The following is a 20,151-nucleotide window of genomic DNA, read 5'->3' as shown; positions in this document are numbered from 1 at the left end:
AAATAAGCAAATTTTTCATGGCAATTAATAGTACTGACTAAACATCAGTGTCTTAAGCAAACGGTTTTGAAGAAGGAAAAAATGAGGGGAAAAGTAATCTGGAGCTTTAGGATCATTTTATTTACCTCAACTGCAGAGAAAATTACTGTAGTTTCTGAATTATTCAACAATAAGAAAAGTTCTAGGAAGGCTCTATATGTGTGAAGTGTTAGTGAGTGGTGAGTGAGTTAGGTTCAGACTCAGTTCTGCCTACTGAATGTCTTCCACTGTTCTTTGCTTTTTGAGGCATCCATTTTGTGTGTGTGTGTGAGAGAGAGAGAGAAAAAAGAGAGCGAGCCACCTTGAAGCCGAACATCATCCCTGCCCCCTCCTCCAACCCTACTTTTTGTTGTTGAGAATGAAGTTATATACTATGGTTTCATCAGGTTTGACCTGTTCAGCAATAACAAAACATTGTTATCAGCCCTTCTAGCCACAAATCCAAAACCAGCACCATATGGGCTGCTATGAAGACAGTTAACTCTGTCCTGGCCAGACCCAATGCACTTTTGTGGCTCTACCTGCATGCTTATAGAAATACTTCTCTCCATTTGTATTATGTTGAGCCAACTGGTCAACAGCAGTGAGAAGTGAGGGCAATTGTGAACAGCTATGCTGTTGTGTAATTATGTTTTAAGTAGAGATGCTCAGGTGCTTAGTGAGTTTATCTGAAAGATCGAGTATTTTCCCAGGCTATGAGGTCATTAATTGAGGATTTTGAGGGTGATTATTAGTTAAAGGTTGCAAAGAAAAGCTTGATTCCTTCTAGAAATGATTGATTTCAGTTTTATGCTAGTACTTGGAGCACTCTGTTGTTGGGCTGTGTTTTGTTTATAGCTTAGCACTACTTCATGCCCAATTAAAAAACAAAAATGGGGGTAACACAGCAGTCATTAAGCAGAATCAAGGCTTAACTGCATATATCCTTGTCAAATTAAGTTAATTAGTTTAGGTTTGTAGTAGTCATTAATACTGTTATTTGTTGTTAGCATTTTTTTGAAGGCGTTGAAGCTCGTGTGGCACAAGGTATACGAGAAGAGGAAGTAAGTTATCAGCTGGCTTTCAATAAACAGGAGCTTCGTAAAGTTATAAAGGAATATCCTGGTAAGGAAGTGAAGAAGGGATTGGATAATCTCTACAAGAAGGTAGATAAACATCTCTGTGAAGAAGAAAACTTACTTCAGGTAAACTAACCATAATCATGACTTAAAAACCTTATAATGTTTACACAGAGGATTTTTATTATTGCTTTAACATATATATTCTAAGAGAATGTTCAGCATAACTCTGAAAAAAACCATGAATTTTGAGTCGAGGTTTTTAGGGTATTTTTATAATTCTGTTTATCATGGATTTGAAATGTGGTGGTAAAGTTCATAAAGAAAATTCCTCTATGATTCCCTAGCTGACCATTAAGAGGTGCTCTCTGTTCTGCAAAATATACTGGAAGTAGAGAGAACTAGATTGAAATGCACCGTTAACCTGATACGAAATTTAGTTGGTGCGCTACAGCAGGATAGACTTGCAATTACATCTTTTCTGATAGTTGCATTATCTGATGTTTTTGTTATACTCTGCAAATTTCTCACTGGAGTAAATGATAAATAGATTTACAAGTTAGAGTTGTTTAAACAGCTGTTTAAAATCTGAAACATGAATTACAGCACGGTTCTGGTTCAGGGTGTTTTCTTGAAACACAAAAGCAATACTTTTAGGAAAACTTTCTCATCTTTACTATTTTCTGCTTTGCACATTTGGTAGGAGTCATGTAAACATTACAGATCTTAAACTTAAAGGGTGAAAAACATCAATCTTTTTATGTAATCCAGCAACTCCATTTATGGAACTTTGTCAGCAAGCTTTAACTGGAAAATGACACCTGAACTGAGAATGAATTAATGAGCCAATGTTTAGTAGTTCACATATGTAGCGTATTGTGCCAGCTGACTTTTCCTAAAGTTTGCTTTCTTTGGCAGGTTGTGTGGCATTCCATGCAAGATGAGTTTATACGACAGTACAAGCACTTTGAAGGGCTGATAGCTCGCTGCTATCCTGGATCAGGAATTACTATGGAATTCACTATACAGGATATTTTAGACTACTGCTCCAGTATTGCACAGTCTCATTAAGTTCTCAAAAGGGAAAGAGAAGCTAGCAAAATAGGTGCCTGTGTATAAGGGATTCAAACACTATAAATGCTATTTGTTTTAAAAGGTGGATTTCCAATCGTATGTGTAGTTAACTGCCATATCTGTTAAGTTACACTCTGCTTCAAATGTCTTTCAGGGCAAAATGAAACGGGATTTGTTTTTCTTCTACTGGGCTGAAGTACTGTTTGAAAGCATTAATTCTGTGAAACACTTTGGATACAGTTTTTCCTTTCCCCTAATATTCAGATACTTTTATTTATAATTCCTCCTCTTGCTAGAAGCAGTAAGCACTACCTTCTTAGTATGCAAAAAGGATACTACTGTTTTCACTAATATTTTGGAAATTATGTAAGCATTGAAGACTATCAGATATCTTCCTTGTTCTCGGAAGTGTTGATGTGGAACTTTATGCAGTGGAAGACTGAATTTGTTTTCTGAGTTGTAATGTGACTGCGGCTATTATTCCTAATTAAACTATGTTCATCATATTCTTTATTTCTTTGGAGTGTTATTTCAAAAACGTGAAGACAGAGTTAATTCCATTGCTTTGTCTCTGGCCATTGAAGTAGATTTGCTCCATTTCTCCATGTGTCGTTTTTCTTCCTTTTAGCATCAGTATACTCCCACCTCATGTAAGCCCTTCATCCTCCTGGAGCTTCAGCTGCCAGGGACTCAGGACATAGGTTTTCTGTACATCTTGATGAAAGTGCTAAGTTGTTGGACAGAGATGGGGTGTATACAGAATAGAAACAGGTACAATAAAAGAAAACACGCAGACAGAGGTAAGATGATTTTGAGATGCAGATGCAAGAATATGCACGAATGAGTATGAATGAGAAAGTTTTTTCTTCTGAGTTTTGTAACAAACATGCTACGTGACAACTCAGGAACACTGAGGCATTTGGATTTCATAGAATGGTTTCGTTTGTAAAGGACCTTAAGATCACCTAGTTCCAACCCCCTGTCATAGGCAGGAACACCTTTCACCAGACCAAGATGGTCAGAGTTCTATCCAACCCGGACTTGGAACACTTCCAGGGATAGGGCATCCACTTTTCTAGGCAACCTGTTCCAGTGTCTCACCGCTCTCTCAGTAAAGAACTTCTTCCTAATATCTAATCTAACCTACCCACTTACAGTTTGAAGCCACTACCGTGTGCCCTAGCACTACTTGCCCATATTAAAAGTCCCTCTCCATCTGTCTCGTAGGCTCCCGGAGCCGGGCTGTCGGCACGGGCCGGTCCCTCGAGTCAGGGTTTTACCGAAGAGCTGCGAGATCTGCAGCGCCCCCCTCTCCCAACGCCGCCCCCCGATGTCTCCGGGCGCAAGGAAAGCAGGAAACGTCCCACCCCCCGCGCGAGGGCTGCTGGGCGGGCAGGGAAGGGAAGGGGCGGGCAGGGAAGGGAAGGGAAGGGAAGGAGCGGGCAGGGAAGGGGCGGGCGGCTGGCAGGGCAGGCGCGTCGCCACCGTTGCTGAGGGGACGGGGCGGAAGCGGCCGCTGCTCCGCGCGCCATTTTCAAAGGTTTTCAAACGCCGAGACATCGCGGCCTCTCGGCAGCGGCTCCCGCTGGGAGTACCTGGTTTCGGGGTAAGTGTGGTTCGGCCGGCCCGGAGGGAGGGCGGGAAAGGTAGCGTAAACCTGTTTAAAAGGGGACTGACCGCGCCTTTGTAGGTACAGGTTGGGGTTACTGGAAGGTCTGCAAAGCTTCCAGTTTGAGGAGACAGGTGATGAGCAGGCACCTAATCGATAGGTTTTTCGTCTGCTGTAGTGTGAGCTTACGGGGTTTGGTGACAGGCTGCCCAGGGAGGTCATGGAGTCTCCCTGTCTGGAGACATTCCGAACCCACCGGGACGCGTTCCTGTGTCACCTGCTCTAGGTGACCCTGCCTTGGCAGAGGGGCTGGACCAGATGATCTTCAGAGGTCCCTTCCAGCCCTAAATATTCTGTGATTCTGTGAATCTCTAGGGAAAAAAATCTGTTTTTCTAGAGCAAGAGTTGTCTTTCCATTGGCTAAGTACTGGCACTTCACAGCAGACGTGCTGTATGGATATCTAGTCAGAAATGAATTACCAGCAAATCCACTTGGAAGTAGACTTTCCTAAAACAAGCTCTGGCTCATTCAATGTATCTTGAACAGATGTTGCAGCAGCAGCTTGTCTCAGCACAGCCCTCAGCGTCCGTGGACTATCTAGAGCCACCTGTTAAAGCATTGTTGTATTCAAATGGTTGGTCCACTGGGTTCCTTTTGCACCTCGGTGAAAGCAGAACTAGCTTTTTTTAGTGGGATGAGCTACGTGACCAGTAATTACAGGACAGGAGCACATTATAAACCTATTTAACGTAAATGCAAAAAAAAAGAAAAAGCCTTTAACATAGAAGTTCTATTGAATGAAAAATGCATTTTAGTCTTTCCCAAAACTGAAAATGGAAACTCTCGTTCATAATTGTCTTTGGTGTTCATGTTACAGACTCAATGAAAAAAAAATGATTTCATAGCATATAAATTTATCCGTAGTAATTTCTTTGTGTTCCATTGTTAGTGATGTAGTTTAGTATTCCACATAGCTCACTGACCGTATTATTTCTTCCACAGCAAAATACACCTTTACTCTGCTTTTTTCATTATTACATTTTCTTATTGATAACACAAATATTGCATCTACAACAGTTCTTAACCTGTAGTCACCATGAATTTTGCTGTTCTCAGGCTGAAAGGAGGGCTTCAATGTGCTAAACCTTTTCTGTTTCGCATTCTACCTGTAATGGTTAGTCTAATACCTGTTAATATTACTTCTTTCACACAATGTTATGCAAATTGATTCAGTACTGAAAGCCCAAAACAGCTGGATTTAAGATTCCGTTATTGCCTGTATCTTTCATGTCAGGGTTCAATTTCAGATGTTGGTGACTTAGAACAATAGGGGACAGTTCATAGGTGCTAACTGTGTCTATTTCATCAACATGTAGGCCTTCCAAAGGCTGCTCACAATCATCCAGGTATGTCATAAAATGAAGCATGGGAATGCTGTCACCTTTAGCAGTCTTTGTGAGCAAAGGGGGAACAGAAAATGAGGCTATTGGCTCATCTCTTCAGTGAACAACTGAAAGATGCACTCATTTAGACATATTAATAAATCCTGGCTGGAAATGCCTAATTTAAACTACCATTTAATTTACCCTTTTCTGCTTTTCATCTAAAATGGAAATTACATTTTCTTCACAACAGCAGTAAATTACATGAAATATTTAGACAATGAGTGATGCAAACTAGTTATACAGATCATGGGAAATACCAAAGTTGTTAAGAGTGCTTTCCAGTACTTTGCAAGTTTACAAACATCTAGTAAGTTCAATTTACCTTTCATAGTGACTCAACTGTGAGTTACGAGGATATTAAGTTTCTTTATGTAACAGCATATTCTGGATTGAGTTGACTCGGTGAGAATTATGTAGAAAGCGTGGATTTCCAATAAACCTTTTGGAGACAGTTCTTTACCAAAGGCTTTTAAGAAAGCAGGTCTCTTTCAAAATGGAGAAAAAAACCTAGTGGTTAAAAAAAAGTGTAGAAAGTACTACCTTACAGTGAACATACAGGAGATTGCTGTTTAACACTGACTACTGATGTGAAAGAATGGGTTAAACAGAAAGGGACAAAATTTGCTCGTTATATGGATGTGTTAAGTGCAGTCCAAGGGGTGCAGAAGAGTTTTGGTGGCCTGAGTAATAAAGCGGCAGGTAAGGAACAACATTAATGAAGGCAAAGTGATGCACATCATGGTCTTTAATGTATCAGTAACCACTCAGAGAAATGTTAGTATCACTGTGAATGCATCTAATCAATACTAAGAGCAATCAGAAAGACCAAATGTCCTGGTTTCAGCTGTGATAGAGTTAATTTTCTTTCTAGTAGTGTTGTGTTTTGGATTCAGTATGAGAATAATGTTGATAGCACACTGATGTTTTGGTTGTTGCTAAGTAGTGCTTACTCTAAGCAAAGGTCTTCTTAGTGCCAGTGAGGAGGTGCACAAAAAGCTGCAAGGGAGCATAGCTGGGACAGCTGATCTGAGCTGGCCAAAGGGATATTCCACACCATACAACATCATGCCCAGTATATAAATGGAGGGGGTTACTTGGAAGCGGGACTGATCGCGGCTCAGGGACGGGCTGGGCATCGGTCATCAGGTGGTGAGCAATGGTATTGTGCATCTCTTGGGTTTTATCAATCTCTCTCCCTCTCCTTTTTATATCAATTATTATTATAAGTGGTACTACTAGTATTATTATTTTACTTAGTTTGGATTGTTAAACAGTTCCTATCACAGTCCCTAAATTTTATTTTTTTCTCCCTGATTCTCCTCCCCATCCCTGTGCGAGAAGGGGGAGTAAGCAAGCAACTGTGTGGAACTTAATTGCCATCTGGGGTTAAGCCATGACAAGTGCTGATCAGTAAAATTAAAGAATGAGTTAAACAGTCTCTAAGTGTCAGTAGCTGCTCAGGGAGATGTATCACTGTGAATGCATCTAATTGATGCTTTAGATGAAGGCTACAGCAAAGAATCTTTATGGCTGCTCAGAGGAAGGTCTATCAGGTACTATTATAATGATTTCAGTTCAACTTTAGGCCCATCAAATCCCTGCATTATAGGCTTAGAGAAAGAGAATGTGTGTAGGCGTAAGATTTAACTCATGTTTCTGAGGTTTTTATACTCCTGCTGTGGCAACTGTCAGAGATATGGGATATTGGGTCAGACAGGTCTTGGATCCAACTGAATCAGTACAGCAGTTCACATATTAATTTTATATTTCCAGGAAAACAAATTTTCCTGATGGAGAAGTTACTAGATACTTTTTGATGTCATAGTAAGACTAGTGATAGACTAAGTTTAGGATGTGAGATTTAAGTTATGGTCTGTAATGACAGAGGTCTGGAATTACTGACACATGATTTCTTTCCAACAAAGCGTGTACAACAATTATTGTCTTTGAAGACTTTAATATCTGCGTTAAGCTCTCTGAAATAACACCCCCCAATTCTTCTTATTTTCATTCCTGGACACCTTTGGGACCTATACTCCATCTATTAATTTCCTGGGCTTATTGGGGGTCAGATGTGACTCTAGGGAATGTAAGATAATACCCTTTCCTGTTTGATTCCGGTGGCAATAATGAGTTGAATTAAAAATTTCGGTCTTTAGGAAGGAGAGGGATTCCACCAGAAAGCTGTTGGTACCTCCCAGTATTAGAGTATGTTTAGGTAACATCACCTTAAGTGCCCATTGCAGTGATTTAGCAAGATTCTGTATGTACTTCCTAGCCACAGTTTCTGGAGTGCTAACATCTGTCCATTTATTTTTCTCCGCAGTTACTGCAGAAAGATTTTATTCCTGTACAAGCTGTGATGCAGTTTTCTTCTTGATGTTTCTTTTGTAAAACTGTCTCGATGTGATTAGTAAAAAAAACTTTGCTCTTTCTAAAGCACGAGCTTTTAAATGAAATCTGATTAACAATTTTAAAGTAATTTAATCTTTTTAACTGATACAGTTCTTCTTAAGGAGAAGATTGGCTTAGGAGTTATCTGTTTACTCTTGCATTAGTGTAAGATGCATTCCTGAGCCTAAATCTAGACACAGTAACAATCACTGTTTTCCTGAATTCAGTACAGAATCCTCAACATTAATGCAGAAATACGAAGATCTTGTTGCTTTTAGCTTTAATCTTTGGCTTCCAGAGGAGTACAAAGAGCATTAGCTGCACATCAGGACATTAATTTCCACTTAGTGCACTGACAGTTACCGTTTCGTGGACAGAAGTGTGGCGCTGCCTCCTCCAGCCATCCCACTACGGTATGTAAGGGTTTGTTCTTCCTGCCATTGCTTAGTTAATATCTCAACATCCTGAACCTCTTCGAGCAAATACTTTTGGTAGCACCTGGAGCAGATGCTGTGGTTATAAGACTGGTGATTTTTTTCTCATCATGGAGCAGTACCTGGCAACCACAGACTTGTTGCTAGAGTTGTAGTGTTTTAATACAATGAGATTAAATTTTTCCAGCCTTCGACATTAGAGAAACTTGTATGTTTTCTCATTTTATTATAAATAAATAATTTTATTTGCATATATTTTTTAATATATTTTTTTAAATCTAGGTGATTGTGAAAGAGCATGGTTTGGATGATATCTATATTCTGTCCCTTTTATATGAGATGCAAACAACACTTCCTCAGATTGGTAGTTTGTCTGCTGAGGTCTTTGCAGCCAGTAGGTTAATACTGAAACTTCTGAAGAAGTGAGAGGGAAAATGTTTTACAAAAGTAACTATTTTTCAAAGATATTTCTAACTATTGAAGAGAAGTTTTCATGTATGTAAGAGTTAATATGCACACAGGTAACCCCAGGTACTAAGCCATAGCTATGGTATTAAGGAAAAGTTTATTCTGAAGTCAAAAATCCTGTGTTATCTCTACACAGGAATCCTACTTTTCAAACAGACAGGCAGAGAGAAATATACAGTGCTATTCATGGGAAAGAAGCTTCTCCCATGCTGGGCCTCTCCCAGTAGCAAAAACATCCTTGAGTGAAAATTCTTTTATCCTCGAGTAAATCTTCTGCATATAGTTTTTTAGTCCCTACAACATATTAAGAAACATCAACTTTAGTATTTGATTTTTTTTTCTCATCTCGTGTCTAAATCCAGAGGGACCTAACCATTTAAAAGTTCTTCTTCCCTCACATGTACATGGCAAAACCAAGATTGTCATCTGGATTCAGATATAGTAGTGCTGCTCCAATCCCTTTCAGATCAGTTTAATAATGAAAAGATAACTAATTAGTCAATTGGAAAAAACCAACCCTCTGATCCTTGAACTGTATATTCTAGAAAATGATGCAGGTAGAACTACACCAGTGGTTTCTTTTCTTCCCTGTTTTTCATCATAGAAAATAAATGTTCAAAGTTAATCTGTCTTTAACATTGTACACATTTTATGCAATTTTACAAATGGTTGGCATAAGTTAAGTACTGACTGGTAAACTCTGAAAGTAAGATTTATATATGAAAGAAAAAAATACATAGGTTTTTGGAGAATTATCTATCAGTTTGCATTGTGGAAGATACAATGACGAAAATGATTCAAAAGAGTCAGAATCAAACAAGAAAACTAACTGCCAAGGCAAATATTTCTTTTTAAAGAAATATGTAAATATGTTTAAAACCTTTTAGTTGCTCCATGATCCTCATTTGGTTTACTTAAGTTTTAAGGACGTGCTTAGGCACTGTATTTTCTACGCAAAAAAATTCTTTTTTCCATAATTTTTTTTCTGTATTATTCCTTTTTTAAAGGACTAATGCTGTAACCAACAGTCTTTTTCAGGTGTCCCATTTTTCTTGACTGTGACAAAAGCTACTGCTTTGGAGGTGTTTACAATGAGTACAAATGCAGAGCGAAGGTTCACTAATCTCAGGAAACGTCTAGATCAGCTGGGCTATCGGCAACCATTGGGAGTGGAGAGTTTGCCCTTGGTGGAAAAGCTTTTTAGGTATTCAAAAGGAAATTAATTAAAAAAATAGTAATCACGTAGTAGGTATTGTTGACTTTTGACATATAAGGAAGAATGCTTAATCTGAAGATCACTTTCTGTCAGTGTTATTTCAGAGTTAACATTAAGTTCCTGTGTATGATGAAGTCAAATGTGTTTGCTTAAGTGATGAGAACATCTTAAGATTTAATTTAATCCAATTTCTATGGTCTAGGAAAATTCAACTTTTCTAACCTCATAAGAGAGCAAAAAATAGTCACTGCTGATATGTGCTTAAAGGACACGCTCTTATAACTGGTTGTATAAAAAATAGTCTGTTATCTGATTTGTGACTTCAAACATTCACATCTCTGTTTACTAATATCTCATTTAGAGAACTTTAAATTTGAAATCTCTGCACTTTTTACAGGACAGATAACAGAAGAAAAACAAATTTTCAGATGACATTCTTAATATATCTGCCATTTCATGGCTTCAGTGTGATTATGATCATAGTAATTTCCACACTAATCCAGTTATATTTGGCTATACTTGCAAATGTAGCTATTCTGGTTCTGTTGCTCTCTAGCATGTAATACAGATGGAAGAACCATAGGGACACGGGTGTGGAGTAGTCTGCCTTCAACATAAAGTCTTATTCTGGTGTCTAGAAGATAGTTTTACTTTCTCCATGCCTAGCTTTGTTACTATTTTCACAAAAATGTTTATAGTTTATGTACCACTAATCTCTCTTATGGTACTTCTAATCCCCATATAAGTACCAGTGACCTTCTGTGGTAAGTGGTGCTAGAACTTGTGAAGTGCTTGGGGGAAAAAATCATCTTGCCAAATGTCACTTTATGTAGAAAAGAGAGTATATTGAATTATTGGATCTAAACTCCTGATATGCTTTCTAACTGTCTTTATTTTTTGTATTTGTCCTGCCTTTTCCTATTTACTTTTTTTTTTTTAAACAAATGATTCCTGTCTTTCAGTTTCTCTTACATGAATATTCTATTCTTTGTTCGAACCCATTTGTTCCCCCTCTTGGGGAAAGGGTTCTGTTTCTCAGGTCATAATAAACATTTGCATCTGCAGTATAAAGGCTGATAACATTGCTAACACATCTGATGCTCCTTTATTCCAGTGACTTAGTTCATACAACTGAGAGCTTGCGCAGTGCTAAGTTATCTGCTGGAAAAACTGAAAAAGAATACAGCAATTATGATACTATTTTGGAACCTTATAAAACAGAAAATGCCAAACTTACCAGGGAAAATAATGAATTACATTTAGAAATATTAAAACTGAAAGAGCGGTCTGATCATCATGTTAAAGGTAATATAAAAATTATGATACTTTTTTTTAATTCTTCCATGCCAAAATAGAATTGTGGCCAAATCCTTGATCTTCAGATTCATTTATCTGCACTTATGAGTGGGAGTGGTCATTGAGTTTGGTGCCTTTAATGAACTAAGGCTTATGCTCAAACATTTCTTTTGCAGTTAAAAAGCTTCTGAGGTCCTGCAAATCATTGTTTGAATCAAACATGAGAATGTTAGAAATTTTAACATATACTTTCATACATTGAATTGATACTTTTTAATTTAAAATTAAATACTCCTGTTAAATGTATCTTTATTCCACAGTAAGGGTTTATTTGCAAAACATGTAAAAATATATATTTTTGTGTGTAAATATATGCACATATGTATGCGTATTTGACAATTTCATGCTATGGAAAAAGAATACAGGATTTTCTTTATGCCTGTTCTGGTGCAACTAGGAAAAGTAATAGTGAATAAGAAAGATAATACTGCTTTTCTCTCCCTTGAAGACTTGAAAGCCTCCTTAAGGAGGGCTGAACATGGAACTTCTGACTTGAAATTTCTGAATAACCAATATATACATAAAATTAAAATGTTGGAAAAAGAGAACAAAGCCAAGACTGAAAAAATTCAGCAGCTTCAGGAGAAGAATCTGCAAGCAGTGGTGCAAACACCTGGTGAGTGTAAATAATCACAGATATTTTAACATTTCTCTGGGCTTTTTTGGATCTGCAGAACATAATATTTTCTTCCTCTAGTAAGAGAAGTTATTGCAGTAAAATATCTGGTAGAACAACATTATCTGTTAAAATGTTTGGCTCTGAATTCAGTCATTTCTCTGTATGAAGTTTCATTAGGTCATCACTTGTGTTAGGGACAAATTTGAATGCAGACTTAGATTCACTAGAGGACTATGAAGTTAAAACGTGACTGGAAAGCACTATTAATTAACAGCTTTTTTTTTTTAGTGCTGCACCTAATTTAGTCAGGGGCAGGTTGTTGACACTTGACTATTTTTGACAGGTAATTGATGTTGTGAAAGTGACTAATTGAGATTTTTGTAGCAAAAATCTAAAAATACCAAGATGCAAAATACATCTACAAATATTCCAACCCTCTGAAAGCTTTTAAAGTATTTAAAGGGTCTTTTGTTAGCTTAAAATGTTCTGGCTGTTACTTTCAGCTTAATTTCTTTGTAGGGTTTCCTTTTTTTTAAATTTTTTCAAGCTGAGTGAAATAGAATTATTTTGTGAAATTTTAAATTGTCTTTTCTTTCTAAGTCACTGAATTATCTATGTAGTTTTGGCATCTGATAAAAGTTAATAGATTATTAGGTAAAATAAAGAGAAATTTTAATTTTTCCTCACCTTTCTGCACTTCATGTCCTCTGTTTCAAAGATGACATGTTACACCTTTGTCTTCCTGCATACTTGCTCCTTGGTCACCAGTCCTCTGGGATTTTTCTTTACTACATCATCTGTATGTTCTTATTTAATAATTTGTTGAAGAGTAATTGTTTCATCTGGAAATGATACTATGTTTTGCTTTTTTTAAAATATAATGTTACCATGCAATCAAAGAACAAAGTCTGCTCGATATGCTTATGATATTCACTGAAATGACAGTAGAATAGAAAGAATAAAAACATTACCAAGCAATGCAGAGGTCAGTTCAGTCATGAAATAGTTCTTAAATGTGGGAGGAAAAAACATCTTTTATGATGTTTTAGCTTTCTTCATAAGCTAAATCACTAACAGATTCAACAAGTTTGAACTGTAAATTATTTAGGGTCTTGAACAGTGGGGAAAATTACTTATACTGAACTTTGTGTGTTTCCTAATTATAAAGGTAAAGTTTAAAACTGATATAAACCTGCAAGAATGGTGTTGTCTAAAATGTATAAATTTTATCAAATTATTACAGAAAGATTAAAATGGTGAAATGTGCGTGTTCAGAAGCAGTACAATAAATAGGAAGAATAAATTTGTATTAAAGAAGATGATTCTCATGCTTTAACTCCAAGTAATAAGCCTTTGGGTCTGGGCTTTCAGGAGGCAGAAAAAGAAGCATTCCCTTCAGGCGTCAGCGCATGCAGATAGACCAGCTTGTCCCCCCATCAGGCGTTAGTGCCTACCCAGTTCCTCAGCCAGAGGACCCTTATATTGCAGACCTTCTTCAAGTGGCTGATAATCGGTAAAGAACTTTTTCATTTTGAAGTATAGGTGTACCTTTGATTCTCACTGTCTTGCTCTTTTTAATTGATGATAAATCAGTCTTCCCCAAGTTGAGTCTGTGTTGCTCAGGACATGAACCGGTAGATTATGTCCCTGTCTTTATCTTGACCCATGAGCTTTTTCATCTTTTCTCTCCTGTCCTGTTGAGGAATGGAAGTGAGAGAGTTGAGTTGGGGTCTGGCAGCCAGACAAGGTCACACTGCTACAATATCTCAAACAACAGACCTTGCATTAGTATTTTGTATGAACAAAACTATTTCTTTGTGAAATGTTTGAGTTCAGGAGCAAAGAGAAAATTCTTATATTGAATTGTGTACATACAATTCTTCTATGAATTCACATAAACAATATATTGCTACGTTTCAGAATTCATGAACTTCAGTCAGAAGTAACAGAGCTACAAGAAAAACTGGAGATATCTGAATGTGGAATGAAAAATTATAGCAAACAAGTATGTTTACATCATCATTATTTTTGTTGTTGATGTTAGTATCAGTACTATTATCTGGCTGTAGAAGGCATGGCAATGGCCTTCATGTTTTAAAAACCTTGTTGGGAAGGCACTGTGGGGCTTGTAAAATACAATTATTCTAACTTGCCGATGTTGAGCTGTTTCTCTCCTCCGCTTTTGAAGACAGCAGCAATGATAAAATACTTGCCCAGTGGTTTTGCTGATATATTTTGTGTATTAAAATTACATTAAATAAGCTAAACTTGACAATCATAGATAGAAGTTTTGTATGTTTTTTTAGTGCATAAGTGTTAACTTCTCCAAAATAGTAATTTGACCTACAGATATCTTCGAATGATTTTTTTCACTGCTTGAACTGAATATATTTTTAAAATTTTTAATAGTTAATTTATGAACAGCAGATTTTACAATATTTTAATTAGAGTGAATTGATAAGATGTGTACAGTCTTAAAGTGATGGAATTGCATAAAATGTACATATGTTATGTCTTTCAATATCTGGGGATTTGTGGACACCATCCCCTTTTTTTTTCCTTCACATCTTGGTTTTCCCATTCTAGTATTTCTTTTTTTCGGTGACTGGAATAGTCACTAAGTTAGCTTATTTAAAAGATTTTTCCCTAAATAAGGGCTAGTCTCAGACATTTATATTGCAACATTCATTTACTTCACTTTAAATGGAAATTGTTTGGATTTCTTCAAGAAAATAATCTAGTGGAAATCGTTTCAGCTTTTCCTTACTAATTCTGTTCGATTAATTTGTTTTTCTTTCAAAGCAATCACTTTTTTTCAGAAAAATCCAGAATTAAAATATATATGTCTATATATAAGATAGAAATCACATTTTTAGGTGCATATCTTTTTACTGAATGTTACATATGTGTTTATTTAAACAAAGGGTCTATTAAGTGGTATATAAGATAGCCTAGAATATTTTTTTCCTCCTCAAAGGTTGAGCTAAGAGACAAAGAAATTGAGCGCCTTTTGCTGGCACTGGATGGTGGGCGTTCTCATGAGGTTCTCTCTCTGGAATCAAGAACTAAAAGTAATGAGAAGCTTATTGCCCACTTAAATTTGCAGGTAATGGATTTATTACACTTGTTTAGTCAAAACTAAAAATATTAACAATTTAAACAAACCCACAAAACTTCTAGCTCTTCAAATAAAATCACTGTAGATGTTAAGTCAATTAATTTAATTTGCCTTTCTTTTTAGGTGACAGTGTTTCTTGTCTAAGAAAATTTCATTTCTTGACTTAAAAGTCTGTCAGAAAGGTTTTGGTAAAGAATTCTATTAACTCACATGTGTACTTTGTATGTTAATCTGAAAGTATTGAGCAAATTTCTGTATGATACCCTGTTTCACCGAATTTGGAAATATTTGTATTTATTTATTAATGTACATGCCATTTATATTTTAGGAACTAACAATGGTATATGTGCTTATGATAAGGAGTAGTCCTGTAGATATTCTCATCAGAGAGTGGGAAATCTTCCTCACTGAACTCAAATGGTCCTCACCTTTATTCCAGCAAAGACTTGTAAGGAAATGATAAGCTTAGGCTAAAGATGTTTGTGCTTACTGTGCATATTATCATGCATTCAATATCGGTCTCGGAATGAGAATTGAAAAAATAGAAGATGAGCTGGGGTACAAATCAAGTAAAGCCCATCTCTGGATTTATACCATCAATTCTCTGCTTTTTCCAGCTGAGTTAGATGTTTTGTATACTGATTGTGCATGATGTACAGTGGTGTGGGAGCCACGTTGGAGAATTTATTATCTCACGTTCAGTGCTGCAAAAATACAGAATGAGCTGTGACTTGGAAGCAGTACAGCTGTGTTCAGTGATCCTGAATTAGTAAGTCATGATGAACACAAATTGATTGTACACAGAGTGAGCCCAGAGCTGCATGAGGCTGGTTTTGGACCATCAAGACTATTCGCTCAGGCTCAGTCCCAATATAACACTTTTATTCTCTGACAAAAAATGTATGAATATCTTCATATAGCAGTATTCAAGACTGTGAGATTTTCTTCTGTGTCTACAGTAATTCTGGAGTTTTGAGGAAGGTTGTGTGGAGGTAGAAGTGGAGAATCTCTGTTATCTTGAATCTTTAAAGACACTCAAGGCTCCCATTTCCTGGGTAGTGTAACTTACAATGTATATTTGTTATTTCTACTCTACATCCCTGCCCCTCTTCACTTTACTCTCAGGGAATGATATACTGGGAAAAACAATGTCTGTAGAGCAGAATTTCTGAGGCTGTGTTTAAGGTGCTGAAATACGTTAGGGGCAAGATAGGTTTTAGAAATCTGATCTATAAGGCTTAATTTTGATGAAGGGGTAACAGTGAGACTAAACCTATCAAATAATACCACAGATGTGGAGAGAAGAATGTGTTGTCGTATCTTGTAAAGTTTAGACAACTGATTACACTGGGTCTACCATCCTGATGCCCAAGAATGGTTTCTATACAGATCTCTGCTCTTCAATATTTTGCTTTTAGAGTAAACCTCAGGTTCAGGAAATTAGATAAAGAAAGATGTAGTGATACATTCCTTCACCTTGCACCTTCGTAAAATAATTTTTTTTTCATGTTGATAAACATTAAGTTTTAAAAATAGAAAATACTGCCATTTTTAGCAGGATATCACTTTTTTATCGTGGTTATAGAGATACTATATTTCAGAAGATTGGGATGAACTTTTGCTACCTAGTTTAACAATGCATATTAATATTTTAATGAAAAATGTCTTTCAGGTTGAGTATCTTCAGCAAAGAAACAAAGAACTTGAAAATCGCATTCAAGACCTCTTGGACACGAAACAAAATGTGACTAGTGAGGTAGTGCATTTAAGCAATAAAAATGAAGAACTGTGCCAAGAACTGAATGAAATAGATCACTTGGCACAGCAGTTGGAAAGACACAAGGAAATTGTGCTCGAGACTGCAGATAAGGAAATAGGAGAAGCAAAGGTAACCACTAACGTGTCACAGAGTGAAGGATCTGCTCAACTTTATTTAGCTTTATGTCTTCTACTTGCAAGGAATGACCTATTGGCATGTGAAAGGAAGAGTAAAAGATATTTTTTCCCAGTTTACTTAATATTATACAGAATTTCTCACTAAAGGATGATTAACTACAACTCTTTTGTCTCTTTACTGTACTAGGTGAGATGAGTTTAGTTGAGTGACAGTCTGTCTTTCTTCTAATAGCTTAGTATGAAATAAAATCCTGAGATACTTAAAAGTATTGATAGGTAATACATATTTGCAACAGCAATGTGTATGTTTGGAGGGGTTTTTCTTTATGAGTCGTCATGCAGCGATTCATTTAATCGTTGTGCTCCAAAAGAGCATTGGTGTTTATACCACAAATTTTTTGTGCTTTCAGTTCATAGGAACTTCACTACTTTATTACAGAGAACTAATTATACTTTATTTCTTACCAAAGTCATCTTCTTTCTTTTTTTTTTTGTAACAAAGGAATTGTTGTCATTTTGAATATGTAACTCTTAACATATAGGTTAATTTTGGTTGATAGAAAGAAATTGAAAGAAAACACAGTGAAATACAGGATCTTCAAGAAACAATAACAAAGCTTAAATCAGTAAGTAAAAATATTTTCAGTTCTTGTTTGTAGCATTTTTATCACAGTGTCATCCATGTGAGTCATTTATTATAAAAAATATCAATTTAACAATCAGCAAGAGAACATTTGTAGTAGCCCAAAACTATTTTGTAAAAAATTACTAATTAATAAATGAAAAAGCTAAAGACGCTACATCATATTGTTGGAAAAATAAACTGAAAGAAACCTCAACCTGTGAATAATTATGGAAGCAACTCAGAAGCAAAACATAGCCCAGATAAAAAACATTGGAATTATCAACTCTTTGAAGACCAAACTCTTTCCATATAGCATATACCAAGTTCTGTATTAGCTGAGTACAGTGTTTTAGTGTATCTAGTGAACTTGCAAATACAAAAATACTTAGTTTTCAGGGCATCAGATTGTAGGAAAGACGTACCAAATAGCATTTGATTAGCTGCAGGGTTGGATTGACTGAGATGCTGTATTGTAATGTACTTTAATATCAACAGTGTTACCAAGTGCCATTAAAAATTATTTATTGCTTTAGTCATTACTTTTTTTTCGCATGTTTGTATCCCACTATCCTACTGGTTGGTTTCTTGAATTAAACAAGTGTTAATCTTCCTTGTTTTGTTGCTTATTGCAAACTGTGTCAAAAGTAATGTTTACTTTGATGTAGTAAAAACCAGTATAAAAACAATGATCTGTAACAAATGTTAAAGCATAAAATATCCAAGTTAAACAGAAGTAAACAGTGTTGTATATTAAAAGTTCAACAAATTGTTTAATTTTTTTTTTCAAATGTCTTTATTGGCACTTCTAATTTTTATAATAATACTTGTCACTTCAGGAGTTGTGCTCATGTCGTAGGGAGAACGAGAGACTGAATGAAGAACTCTTTGGAAAAACAGGTGATAAAGACAATCTTGAGGTGGTGTTAAATCAGCTTCAACAAGAGAAGCAAAGGCTGACAGAAAAAACAGAGAACTTAGAAATAAAAGGTAAATCATCAAATGTAAATTCTTGCAAATTATTATCCTGTAAATTTTGAAATAGAATACTTTCCTAGTTAAGATACAGTTAATAATACTGAAAGACTTTTGATATATGTAAATTAAAAGAAAGCTGTAGGTCTTCAGTCATAACTGAAGTGAAAACTTTTGTCATGGAGAGATATTTTCATTCTCTATGTGAGAACTGAAAGTTGAGCTTTTTACTGTGATCCCACATTATATTAATTCTATGGCAGTTTCATACATGTCATTTTCAAAATTGTTTTTATACTCTGTCATTGAGTGAGTGGATTCAGACTGTGTTTCTTGAGAGCTTTATCCAGTTGGATCTTGAAAACCTCCAGGTGTGGAGATTCTACATCATCTCTAAGCAACTCATTCCAGTGTTTGTCTATTCTCAGAGTAAAATATTTTTCCCTGTATTGTTTGTAATTGCTTGTAGCAATTAATCTTCATTGTTTCTTGTTTACTTACTATGCACCTCTGTGAAGAAACTGGCTCTATGTTGTGTATAATTCCCTCTTGGTACTGTCAGTCTGCTCTTAGGTCTCCAGCTCATCTCCAAGCTGAACAAGCTCAGTTCCCTCAGCTGTTCCCTGCAGGGCAAGTGTTCTGCTCCCTGACCAGCTTGGAGGGCTTCCCTTGGACTTAAGTTTATCAACATCTGTCTTGTACTAAGAGGGACAAACCCGAACACGGTATTTTAAGTGCAGTCTAATGAGTGCTAATTAAAGGGGAATAGTCACATCCCTCAGTCTGTCTCTGTTGATACAGCCCAAGGTGCTGTGAGGCCTCTATTGGTCTTATGCTACTCACTCATGTTTAATCTAATATTAACCAGTAGATGTAGTACTCCTACATCTTTTTCGGCAGGATTGCTTCAACAGTTGCTGGGAGTTAGTCCATCCCAAATGCAAGTGTCTTTGAGGAAATTAATGACTGTCCTATACACTTGTTTTTTTGTTTTGTTTCTTTTGCAGAACGAGAACTTGTCCTAGAAATAGAAAGAATGAGAGTAGAATATGGTATAGCCCTAGGAGACAAATCTCCATCTCGTCTAGATGCATTTGTGAAGACTTTAGAAGATGACAGAGATTATTATAAGCGAGAATTAGAATATCTTCAGAAAATGATAAGACGAAGGCCTAGCCCAAGCCGCAGGACTCCAGAGAAGGTAAAGTTCCTGCTGTCTGGACAAGCTGAAAAAATAATGGAAATACTGTAGAAACATTTAAGAAGCCATCAAATATATTTTCAAATTCAGTGATGGGAAATGACTGTAGTAATTTTCTAAATTACCTTCTTAATGCAAAAAACCAACTGAGAGAAACTCCAATGAACTTGCATTTTATTTTCCTAGTCACATTTTACAGCAACGTATTGATTAATTATTGATCATTTTGTTTGAAATAAATAGAATTAGATAATAACCAGAAAGAGGTTAAAGTCTTACTGTTCACTGCTTTGCTTTTTCTTCTTAACAGTTAGTTCTTATTGTTTAAATGATACCACCAATGCCAGGCTTTTTCTTGCAATGAAAATTTATTTTGTATGTATTTTTTATGTATTACTATTAGCATGAGTTCCTTTTGGTATTAATTATCCATATATTTTAATTAGCTTATTTTAACATAAATTTATTGGTCACTTTGCAGGGCGAAGAGCTTAAATTGATCACCAGAGAAAGAGATGAGCTACGGTCTATGTTAGACAGATTTGAAAAACACATGATAGAAATTCAGTCCAATGTCAGATTATTGACTGCAGAAAGAAATAGATTAAATGTTCTTTATGAGCAGG

At 36.1% G+C, this 20,151-nt stretch overlaps 2 protein-coding genes across 14 annotated transcripts in view; both read left to right on the top strand.

The window, feature by feature from the left end:
• The window catches only part of EXOC1 (exocyst complex component 1), a 29,168-nt gene extending 26,491 nt beyond the window's left edge, over positions 1-2,677 (top strand). For all 9 annotated transcript variants that reach the window (XM_039378579.1, XM_027735883.2, XM_027735880.2 and 6 more), the window contains 2 exons: positions 1,029-1,223; positions 2,016-2,677. In XM_039378579.1, the coding sequence (XP_039234513.1) occupies positions 1,029-1,223; positions 2,016-2,168 (348 nt within the window). In that variant the 3' untranslated portion in view covers positions 2,169-2,677. The remainder of the gene's footprint in view (positions 1-1,028; positions 1,224-2,015) is intronic.
• A 1,015-nt stretch (positions 2,678-3,692) lies between these two features.
• CEP135 (centrosomal protein 135) overlaps positions 3,693-20,151 on the top strand; it is a 33,770-nt gene continuing 17,311 nt past the window's right edge. For 2 of the 5 annotated variants that reach the window (XM_027735871.2, XM_039378578.1), the window contains exons 1-13: positions 3,693-3,777; positions 7,848-8,033; positions 9,551-9,726; positions 10,853-11,043; positions 11,543-11,710; positions 13,085-13,226; positions 13,634-13,718; positions 14,691-14,819; positions 16,504-16,719; positions 17,288-17,353; positions 18,189-18,339; positions 19,332-19,525; positions 20,007-20,150. In XM_027735871.2, coding sequence (XP_027591672.1) covers positions 9,614-9,726; positions 10,853-11,043; positions 11,543-11,710; positions 13,085-13,226; positions 13,634-13,718; positions 14,691-14,819; positions 16,504-16,719; positions 17,288-17,353; positions 18,189-18,339; positions 19,332-19,525; positions 20,007-20,150 — 1,599 coding nt within the window. In that variant the 5' untranslated portion in view covers positions 3,693-3,777; positions 7,848-8,033; positions 9,551-9,613. Of the gene's footprint in view, positions 3,778-4,101; positions 8,034-9,550; positions 9,727-10,852; positions 11,044-11,542; positions 11,711-13,084; positions 13,227-13,633; positions 13,719-14,690; positions 14,820-16,503; positions 16,720-17,287; positions 17,354-18,188; positions 18,340-19,331; positions 19,526-20,006; position 20,151 lie in introns of those variants that run through there. The other 3 variants (XM_039378577.1, XM_039378576.1, XM_039378575.1) reach the window with 3 other exon arrangements.

The sequence above is a fragment of the Pipra filicauda genome, unplaced genomic scaffold (assembly GCF_003945595.2).
Source record: "Pipra filicauda isolate LSUMZ 115617 unplaced genomic scaffold, ASM394559v2 scaffold140_size2443280_pilon, whole genome shotgun sequence".
Lineage (NCBI taxonomy): Eukaryota > Metazoa > Chordata > Aves > Passeriformes > Pipridae > Pipra > Pipra filicauda.
The sequence above is the reverse complement of the archived record's forward strand: the minus strand, read 5'-3'. Positions and strand labels throughout refer to the sequence as shown.